At 39.1% G+C, this 11,316-nt stretch overlaps 1 protein-coding gene across 1 annotated transcript; it reads left to right on the forward strand.

Moving 5' to 3' along the window:
* The first annotated feature begins 606 nt into the window (after nucleotides 1-606).
* LOC135084018 (glycine receptor subunit alpha-2-like) lies at nucleotides 607-8,292 on the forward strand. Its single transcript, XM_063978758.1, has 9 exons — nucleotides 607-811; nucleotides 2,912-3,100; nucleotides 3,672-3,855; nucleotides 4,454-4,680; nucleotides 5,130-5,212; nucleotides 5,326-5,460; nucleotides 6,377-6,553; nucleotides 7,125-7,330; nucleotides 7,683-8,292. The coding sequence occupies exons 2-9, from the start codon at nucleotides 3,006-3,008 to the stop codon at nucleotides 7,854-7,856; spliced, it is 1,281 nt and encodes a 426-aa protein (XP_063834828.1). The 5' UTR covers nucleotides 607-811; nucleotides 2,912-3,005; the 3' UTR covers nucleotides 7,857-8,292.
* Nucleotides 8,293-11,316: the final 3,024 nt, after the last annotated feature.

An 11,316-nucleotide genomic window follows, 5' to 3' on the forward strand; every position in this document is an offset into this window, starting at 1 on the left:
AAGTAACAAACATCCAGACATCCAAACATCCAGACATCATGACATCATGACATCCAAACTTTCGCATTTATAATATTAGTAGGATAAATTTTATTATTGATAGCTAAACAATGTAGTTATAATTTTTTTTTTCCAAACAAATTCAGCCATAATCAGACACAAAATTAAGCAACAACACGGTTTTAAGTGACAAAAATTTATTCTTTGGCGCAAAATTCCTTTAAAAATAATCACTGAATCAAGAAATCAGAAACTGTCAATGAATAGACCATTGACCCGTTTTTTTTATTATTTCATAAAATCCGTCTTCAGGTCGCCACAGAACAAGGCCTCGCGAAATCTGTCTTGCCCACATCAAATTTAGGTCTTGCCCCGCCACTGGTATGTAGTGTACCTATAAATATTTCTATGCATTTCAGTATTGACTCCGATTTTCAATTTCATTATATTAAGTTGATTAATATGCATTTTTAGGTAATGTTACTTAAAAATGATATGACCACACAGTTTTTTTTTATTTATAGGTAACTTATGAATAAAGCAAATAGATCATCGCTTTCGCTCAAGCCCCAGCCGTATAACTCACTTCCCGCGTGTAAAGTAACTCCGTCCGCTAAGCGAGCCAGTCGCTCCTACTATTAATTAGGACAAACAATTATGTCATCGAAATACAACAAATTAGACATTCTGTTCACGCGATTATTGGTTCTGTTGTGACAGTGATAAAGTTCAATTTTGTGCAAGTGAAAGAAACTATTTACTTTAAGGTGGATTTTAACAAAAATGACCGTGACCTGGAAATAACAATAAAGTAATTACGTGATTAGTATTAAAACACCATCTTTTGTTATTATTTTTCATGTTGATAGATTGGCGCCCAACATGGTGTTATTGATAGAGTTTTTTTATGTTTGAAACATTAGATTTCCATAATCTAATTGGTAAACACCATCTCTTATTCTGTGAGGTGTGCGTTTATACGCTTTGCCACTGTTCAAGGAAGTTAAAGAATCTAGATTCTGGCAGAGTAAAGACCACCCCGACTCTTCCTGTTGATATCGATAAAGGCAACTAGTCGCCTAGGGACTAGGGATCAAGTAAACAAACATAAGGCTTTCTGAAACCGTCTGGGAAGAACAGGCAAAATCCTCCATTTGCCTCTGGTAAATTAAAGAAGGTCGTGTTCCTGATGTAAAAGTCTCGGGGGATTTGTAAGTGCCACCTAAGTCAGGGTGATTTCCAGGGAGAAGTCTTGGTCGTGTCTAGTACTTAGGACGCCCTAGTCTCAGCGATAAGATGATTCCAGGTTTTCATTAGGTTTCAACCCCACATTTGTCGTTGTCCCCGTAGGTCAAATAAGGTTCTTGTAGTCCCGTACAGTAGCAGCATTCGAAACCATTTTGACCATATTTTATTTACTAAAAGTATCTCTCAGGGACTAAGCAGGCTATTTCTAATCACATTCTTTTATCCATAACGTGGAAGCTCTTGGCCTGTATCTCACCTGATGGTAAGTGATGATCAGGCCGAAGGTGGAAACATATCAAAAGCATCTTAGATCTTGAATTTTAATTCTGATAGCACACTACATTTGTCGTTACCGCTATAACGAATCATTGGGTAACGAAGCCGTAGAGTGACATATCCGCGTAGCGCTATGTACTATACTCTACAATGTATATTACTTGCAGCTGCCTTTGGGATTATACTATTTTTGCCATGTTATATAGAGCAGTGCGCTCGGTTCCGTAGAGTTTATAAATGCATAAAAATTGTAAGTCTTCTCTTCCATGGAAAGAATAAAACTCTATATTATAAATATCTACCACTTGCCTTGTGTTTACAGATTTAGCTATCCTTAGTTACTCACTTATTTTAGGTTTGGTCATGGTCAGCAGTGGGGTTTTATGGTCAGGTGAATTAACCTGAGTTTCAGCTACCACCACCTTACCTAGTTTGTTACCATAGCAAATGTATTAATGCTCACAGCTTTGTTGTGTTCCAGTAGAATCTTTAGAGGTAGTACCTCAGAATTATGATAGCCAGTTCCTCTTTGATTGTTCAACACTTACTTTCGGGTGAACCTTTGGCCTATCATCATTTCTGATGACTGAAAAGGTAAAAATGTTAGGTTTATTCTGCCCAGAAAATTAATCCAACTATAATGTACTCGTATATCACTCCAAATAAATAGCAAAATACTGTACTGAACCCAGAAAGATGCAAAATAGCATTTCGTTGCACTTGCATCACACTACCCTAACTGGATTAAACTTGTAACGTGTAAGTCTTTAAATTTAATAAAACCGCATGTTATAATAACTTTTTTTAATAAATTGACCTTCGTTCGCTTCAGTGCCATTCCGGGGAGGCTTGATTTAGGTGAATCGATGATTTATTAATTTATTATACGTTTTGTTCTTCCGAGCCCCTTGTGGTATTTCAAACTCATTGAAACCACCACCATTGGCTAAACCCATTCCTTAGCTGAAAAGTGTTTGGCAATCTAGCAAAATTTCATAGTTAAGTATGGTGGCTTTTTAGGAACACATCCATCTAGAGTTCTAGACAGTTTAGTTTTTCACCTGTCATCCGCTTTGCAATGGAGGGAAGTCGAACCCTAATTTCGAACTCCTCCTATCAAAATCAAAAAATATTTATTCAGTTTAGACCACAAGTGGCACTTATGATCTTCACATTAATTTCGTTGCGGGTCCAATGACAGTTTAACTTTCCCCCGGGACAAACTTGACCTTCACTGGTTAGGTTTTTATTGGCGGTCAAGCTGTGGATCCTGGCTGAACGAGAGGTGGGAATAGTCCCGTAACCCATCTACACATTGATCTAGGAAGATACTGAGTAGTAGTGGTAGTAAAAAAAAACTGATTTGTTTTTGATTTTATTTGTGCAGACCATGATTCCAGTCCGATCTTTAAGATAGCATTAGGATAAGTACCGCTCAAAAATATAAGACAATAAAGTGACCTAAGTGAAGTGAAGTGAAGATGATGAACAAAATGGTGATGGTGACGGCTTTTGTGCAATTAGTGATGATGATGAGCTGTGAAGGTGCTAGAGTTGCTGCCGCTGTCAGTTTTTTGTAAGTACAAAATGTAAAGAGTTAGCGTAGGCAGACCTCCACTTGGTGGATCGACGATGTAGGTCGCGGGAAGCATGTGGAAATCTCTGGGAAGTCCTTTGTCCAGCAGTGGACTGCAACGGCGACGATGACGTCAAAGGTGTTTCCCCATAGCCTGAAAAAAGTCTTTCTACTCAGATTTTTTCAGAATTTCCACAAGTAGTTACCTATTAAATTACCAGTATTCGCAACAAGTGTTTTATAGTACATAGCACTTTATTACTACACAAAATACCACATTATTATTCTACATGTTCCATCAGGCGAAACAATTGCAAATCACGGGTGGGACCTGGAGTCCTGAAATACAGGGCTGCCCTACATTAGGCTCCAGTCACACCTTTCTCTGTTCCTTCATAATGTATGTTTAATTCTAATTGTAACTTTAGATGTAATGTATAAGCCCTATATGGTGTGAAAATAAACAATTTTATTATTAAAAAAAATCTACATTGTCTACGGTTGGCAAATCAAAGAACAATTTCAAGATCCGAAATTTACAAAACTTTATTTTTTTGCTGCATGTTCACAGAACAAATGCCTCCTACCAAGAGATTGAGCTGAAAGGCGAGTCCAGCCTGTCCCTCCGCGACATCTTGCCAGTGAAGGCGAAGTACTACGACAAGAACAGGGCTCCGAAGCTGCTGGGGCAGCCCACGGTGGTCTACTTCCACGTCACTGTGCTGTCGCTTGACTCCATCAATGAGGAGAGTATGGTGAGTGGTCTAGCTTTGTCACGAAATCACCATTTTTTGGGGGGAGATGTAACCATTTGAGGAAGCAGAAGATTTTCGTTTGTATTCGATTGCGCCAGAAGGAGGTTTGAGTTTTTTTTATCTACACGTCTCTAATGGTTGTAAGACTCTTTAAGGATATTGGGGTAGTGAAATGGCTCAATGTTTCTCGTGCTTTCTGAAGCACAAAGTCATATAAATAAATAAAATAAATACATTTCTTTTCAAGCCTGTAATGTACGATGTCTTTCCTTTCACAACTACCCATTATAGTGGCGCCCAACGTGTGGTTAAACGTTTCACCTCTACAGGTATATTTACCAAATTTTTAATTGAGCGATCTATTTATTTATAATCAATGGACAGGCTGTCCCTGAACTAAGATGTTGCCTACTTATTAATGCAAAACTTATTTAGTCGTTTAGACAGTCTATCCTACACTAATAAAACTCTCAATATGGTAACTTTAAATTAAAGTAACAAATATGACGTAGGTATTAACACATTCAGTAGTTTCTACTGTCCTAGCTACAATATTTAACTATCCTACCACCTGATCTCCTTTTCCCTGGTTTTCCAGACCTACGTAGCAGACATCTTCCTCGCTCAATCCTGGAGGGACCCCCGTCTCCGTCTCCCAGAAAACATGCACGAAGAATACCGGATCCTGGACGTGGAATGGCTGAACAGCATCTGGAGGCCGGACTGCTTCTTCAAGAACGCCAAGAAGGTCACCTTCCATGAGATGAGCATCCCCAACCATTATCTATGGCTGTACCATGACAAGACTTTGCTGTATATGTCAAAGTGAGCAATTTTAAAGATATTTTTCATGTAGGTACATCATCATCTACATGCCAGTCAACAAAGAATGTGCACTGCTGGACGATAGCTTTCCCTAAAATTTTCATACAGACCGATCCTGATATCGAATTTTCACATGCTTCAAAATTGGGTATGTATTGCAGTTCACTTTTCAGTGATTAAACACATAAAAATCATTTATTTTTGCAAGTAAAAGGCACTTTTATACGTCCCAGTAAACCCTACCACTGCTTCAGTACAATAAAGTGCTGAGAAGAAGCAGCGCAAGAAATTCATATATCCCATAGTTATGCAGTCCATAGTTATAAATATTTATGCGAGAGATTTTCAGTGGATGCATGAATTAAGAGCTTACCTATTTGAAGTGATCGAGGTTTGTGTTAATTGAAACTTACTCGTAACTCTTAACTTCTTCCTTCTTTCTTTTTCAGGTTAACATTAGTATTATCTTGCGCAATGAAGTTTGAATCGTATCCACACGACACGCAAAGCTGCTCCATGATGATTGAAAGTTGTAAGTATAAATAAAAAGTAACATTAATTGCTCAAAAAATATTTCTATAAGTTAATCACTATAATGATGCCAAGTAAAACACTCAGTTATAATATTTGCTTTAAAAATTCCAGTGTCCCACACGGTCCACGACCTGGTGTTCATCTGGAACCTGACAGACCCCCTGGTGGTGAACCCTGACATCGAACTGCCTCAACTAGACATTTCTAACAACTACACCTCGGACTGCACTATCGAATACTCTACAGGTATCGAAACTATGGACTTTACATCTTTTTTCAACCAATTCTCTGCCGTGCTAGTGATATTAGCAGTAACTTCAATATTTTGCTTTTAAAATAACTCCCGTCAGCTCATTGAAATAGAGCTCATTATAGTTTTGCCAAAAAATAGAGTTATTGCTGATATAGCTAGCACGGCAGTTCTGTGTAGCCAGGATCCACATCTTTGCCTTCACGAAAAACCCAATCAGTAAAGGCTAAGTTGGCGACTTCAGACCAAGAAGTATCATGGCTAAAGTCTTAAGCTTAGTGCGTTCAAGATAACTGAAGTATGTAATTGTCATAGGTATTAGCCCAGGCGCAGACCACCGATTTTTAGTTGGCCTATTGTTGGGCACGATTCTACATCTCCAACTAAAAGTCGGTGGTCTGCGCCTAGGCTTACTTTTACACACGTAAAATTCTATAATCTGAAATCAGCCTTACAACGGACCGATTATATGATCACACGTTCATCATCAAAGCCGCTTGCATCCAACGCCTTCCTGCTACCTTTATCAGGTCGGTCTACCTTGTGGGTGAACGGCCCACGCAGCGTTTTCTCTACATGGCCTCCACTCCAGAACCTTGCTACGGTAGCATTGCTATGGGTACTATGTGCCCTGCCCATTGGCAGTTCTGCTTACTAATCAAGCGTTCACTTGAAAGCACATGTTTAATTCCCATCTGAGGCAAATCATCTCATGATCATCTCCTTCTATGTTCTTCTGATTAAATTCGTTGCGGGTCCAATGACGGTTTTACTTTCCCCCGGGACAAACTTGACATTCACTGGTTGGGTTTTTTATTGGCGGTGAAGCTGTAGAACCTGGCTACACTGGAGTTGCAGCGGTGGGAACGAGAGATGGGAATAGTTCTGTAAGTCTTTAAAATCACCTTGCAGGTAACTTCACCTGCTTAGCGGTCGTCTTCAACTTGCGCAGGCGCCTCGGCTACCACCTGTTCCACACGTACATCCCCTCAGCACTCATCGTGGTGATGTCCTGGATCTCTTTCTGGATCAAGCCCGAAGCCATCCCGGCGAGAGTCACGCTTGGCGTCACCTCGTTACTGACTTTAGGTAATATGTTTTTTTTTTGGGATGGACTGTCCCGCTGATAGACCAATATGGTAATATTGTTTTGAAGTATGGCGGTGTGTGAGCGTTTCTAAATTTCGTAATGTCAATTTTCAAAATCTATAAAAAATGTTTGCAATTATGGAATTTTCAAAGGTTAGATATTTTTGTTGAAGTTAAGTTGTTGTCAATGTTGGAATTCCTCAACGTAGTTTTGCGAAAAGTTCAGTTTTCTAAAAGCTAGGTTCTGGTACAGTTAGGTTGTAAAGTTTTCGAAAAGTTAGGTTTTCGATAAGTTAACCTAATCTAATCTTCGACAATCTAACTTTAAAAAACCTATCAAAAACTAAACTGGTACAAAAATAACCTTAGCTAACATTTGTAAACTTAATTGTACCAAAACCTTATACTTATATACCTAACCGTAAACTTATCGAAAACATAACTATCGTAAACCTAACTGTACCAAAAACTAACTCACTCAAAACTTCTATCTGCTACAAACCGACATTGTTAAGGAAAACCAGAGTACAAAAGCAGTAACTATAACAATACCTTCTTTTCTCTTCTCCAGCAACCCAGAACACGCAGTCCCAGCAGAGTCTACCACCAGTTTCCTATGTCAAAGCAATAGACGTGTGGATGTCGTCCTGCTCTGTTTTCGTATTCCTCTCACTCTTCGAGTTTGCGGTAGTCAACAACTACATGGGGCCTGTGGCTACGAAGGCCATGAAGGGGTACTCTGACGAAGACCTGTCGAGGGATCTGGACGCGTTCAAAGTAAGTTAGAACTGCTGGTACTTTAGCATCTGAACCAAGGCCGCGTTTCCACCAGAGATGTGCGAGGATGCGTAGCGAGGGATGTGTTTGTAGGACCAATAGAATCGCTTCATTTACGTCGCCTTGGTAAACGCACATCACTGGTGGAAAACAGCCTAAGGACCTTGACCGTCAGAGTTGCTCAACCTTAGGCTTGCAGGTCTTCCAAAAATCTATACTCAGGACCATGACCAGGGGCGTATGGATGGTCTTATCGATATCATAACTGAGTTTTGTGGTCAAGTATATTAAGTAAAACTATCGATACTTGGGCATCTCTACTGAATAATTGTCTATACTTTATTATTTCCAGCACATATTCCCCAACACAGTGGACCCAAGAGCCAGTACATCAGCCTCCATACCCCAGTACGAAACCTTCTGCAACGGGAGAGAGACAGCTGTATACATCGATCGGTTCTCTCGCTTCTTCTTCCCGTTTTCATTTTTCATACTCAATGTGGTGTATTGGTCTACGTTTTTGTAGAGTTTTTAGTTAAGATGTTAAGGCATTTAGAGACATTGATAAAGGTAAAATGCCTAACTTAATCAAATACAATCGATTGATATCAATAAACACATACTTATTTGCTCTACATAAGTTTTAACAGCTTTAAATAGGTAATAGGTCACTTTTGTGTGATTGTTATGACGTCATTAAACTTATTCGCCAATTTTTATATTGAAGTAGGTATTTTAAAGTTATTAAATTGGCATTAGCCAATTGAAAACTGGGGTTTCAGGTCTAAAATGAGGTGCTTTTAAGGGTGGAAGGTTGGGGGAGGAAGATAATCTTAAGGGGTTAAAAAAAAACCTATACTTAAATCGAAAGCAGAAGGTTAATGCAAGCTTATTCGGGCCTGCACACTAAAATTAAAATTTTGAATTTCAATAAAAATAGTGTTTTAGGTATCATCTACCAACAAGTTTATGATCCACTGTAAATCATCTATCAAAGAAATAAATAAAAGAGATTTACAAGCAATTACAAAGTATTACAAATGAATCATTTTTATTAAGACTTCTTATTACTTAATTAATGTTTATCAATGTCTCTAAGTGAACTTTGGTAGTTAAGTTTTATTTATTTAAGCAAGACAAAACAAAATTGTGATTTAAATTAATGTTTTAATTGACATATTGAAAAAGATTGGACTTTGCTAAGTTGAAATTGTTGTTATTTTCTGTTCAATAAAAATAAAAGTATTTATTTGTGTCTATTATTTTATTTACGGTATCTTTCTTTTAGTCCGAAAAAGTAAAACAAACACGAAATTTTTCTGGTACTGGATTCGGGTGCCGCTCGCTTACCTCAGGCACTGACTGAATGAGTTAAACGCTAGGACCACAGATAATATAATACTAGCTAGGACCTATGGTGCTAAGGCAGGGGTCTTCAAACTTTGAAGCCTTGGGGCCATAATATTTTTTTCGGTATGTTGCAAGGGCCATAACAATTTTAATTTTTCTGCCCACCTATGCAAACATAGGCTTAGTCTTAAGCTGTCGCGGGCCGGATTGATGGCAGTGGCGGGCCGGATATGGCCCGCGGGCCGTGGTTTGGAGACCCCTGTCACCCCCTGTGCTAAGGGATCAAAATACTTGATCCTCTATGTCTGTCATGTGTTCTCATCTCATGAGAAATAACTACATTTAGTATTTTTTTTGTATTCTCAAATTTTTTTAGTTCCACTTTCTGCCACCGGGTCAGTAAAGTTTGTGGCGCTGACCAGTTCAAGGTCCCACGATGACCGTCTGTGGTTTGGCTAGACTGTCTGGATATTAAAATTAGGCATGCAATTGAATACCTCATTGTTCTAACCTAGACTATAATTATGTTAAGGCGAAGTTGCTTTTCGATAGCCTTTACGTTTAGGTAAAACTCTACTAGTTGGTAGCCTATATAATCCGATTGAGCTAACTGCGCACCTCGCTGGAATGCGACTCTCTCGCACTCACCCGCACACCTCCCCGCGTTCGTCCCGTCCGATGTGACGTCACGGCTGTCGGGTACGCAGTTAACTCGATCGGGTTGTACTCTAAAACTCAATTATTTATTATTGGAGCTTGGCGACTGTAAATTTACCTGTACCCTGTGTAGCTTTTACTAAATGATTTTGAAGTAGACGTTTTCTTTTCCTAAATCACTGAAACAGGGTTAAATTGTCCTACTTTCTAATAACACTTCGGAAGGCAATAGAAGGAGCACGCGGTGATCGTCAACCCGTTGGATAGACGCCATCACAAAGGCTACTGAGTCCACCATGGTTCAGTATACTCGCGTCGCCTCTTACCGTCAGAAATGGAAGCACATCGCCAGGAGAGCTACCCTTGGAAATGATACCGAACACCCCACGTGTACCTCGTCAGCGCAACCACGACCACTCTGACAAGAGTGCCCGACTAAGGGCTGATTTTACCATCGTCGGATAACTTTTAACTGAAGAATAAACTTGTCATTTTGACATATTTCCCATACTGAAACTATCAATGTGCTAAACTTATTCTTCAGTTAAAAATCATCCGTCGATGGTAAAATCAGCCCTAAATATAAGTACTAGGTGGTCTCAGATAACCATCTCACCACTTCCCCTTAACCGATTCCCACTCGAATACAAATCGGATAGCCGAAAATCGCTTACAATCGCCATTTGCATACAACATGCTCGTCTAGACGTGACGTGCGCGGAATGCGTGGGCGCATGCATCGGTGCAGCCGAGCGATGAACTTGAGGATTTGGTGGTTAGCATTTGTAGGCAAATAGCATTGGTTGGGAGAAAAAATATTGAGATGTGTAAAGGCTCCTTAATAAGAAAAAATTGACAACTTTCCAGTTAAGTTAGTTAATTTAATTAGTACTAATATAAATACATTTTTGATTAGGATAAAAAATCTGTGATTATTTTTTTACACCGCACTGCAATCTATAAAGTCGTAGCAAGGTAGCTACAGGTTCTGGTGCAAAAAACTGGCTCTGAGCCTAAGCAACTTAGGTTTTATCACCCATATTGTATAATATTGTATATTGTTTTAAACTTTCATGGTCACTATCATAATTATTATTACTGACGGGATTGCTACCATGTAACCTTAATTTTGAGTTTCCAATATTTCGGCACTGTTGCAAGCGCCATGGACACGGAGTAACTCCTGTGCTACCCGCATCCAGGTACTTAAAGCCAAATATAAATTTGAAATAAATAACATAGAAACCGACACTTGATGGAAATTCTTCTGTGTTCTTTCATAAGAGTTGCCAATATAAAAGCACTACTCTTGAGCTTTCCCGGGATATTCAACCCTCTAAAAAAGTTCCTAATAATTTCGGAATTCCTCACCTACCTCACCAAAATAATAGATAGCTGGGCTCAATAGATGCGCTTACGCAGCCAACTCACGTCTAGTCTAGACGAACATGACGTTATACCTATTTAGGAATCTTTACACCTAACTATCTTTCGCTAACGGATTCGCTCGCGTTGGCAATAGAAAGTATGTAGTTAAATCTAGCTTACCGAGTAAGTAAATGTAGCTAATTACCGGAGGCTGGTGGTAGTGCCCCATATAACCCCTAGTGGGTTGGAGTAAAAAAATGGTAGGGCCGTAGGGAGAGCCCTACATAACCCACAAGTTAGCGAGAATAAAAGCTAAGTAACTAAATTACTTGGTTGGAAACTTTATAGTCCCATTTAAGTTTCTTGTATTTAGGCTAAGTTTTTATTCAATAAATTTATCCTATCCTATCCTATCCTATCCTATCCTATCCTATCCTATCCTATCCTATCCTATCCTATCCTATAAAGATTTTTTTTTTAATTTAGCAAAGTAATAGGAACTTTACTTCTTACACTTAATTAGTAAAGTAATAAAGCGACATTAGCCCAATGGTGTCGGTGTCCAACTGGCCGAATCGAGATCCAGGAAAGGAGGGTTCGCTTCGAACCCC

The sequence above is a fragment of the Ostrinia nubilalis genome, chromosome 25, assembly GCF_963855985.1.
Source record: "Ostrinia nubilalis chromosome 25, ilOstNubi1.1, whole genome shotgun sequence".
Lineage (NCBI taxonomy): Eukaryota > Metazoa > Arthropoda > Insecta > Lepidoptera > Crambidae > Ostrinia > Ostrinia nubilalis.

Coding starts and splice junctions, on each gene's coding strand:
- LOC135084018 (XM_063978758.1), top strand. CDS start 3,006: ATGATGAACAAAATGGTGATGGTGACGGCTTTTGTGCAATTAGTGATG. Junction 3,856..4,453: donor CCATCAATGAGGAGAGTATG/GTGAGTGGTCTA, acceptor CTGGTTTTCCAG/ACCTACGTAGCAGACATCTT. Junction 5,461..6,376: donor CACTATCGAATACTCTACAG/GTATCGAAACTA, acceptor ATCACCTTGCAG/GTAACTTCACCTGCTTAGCG.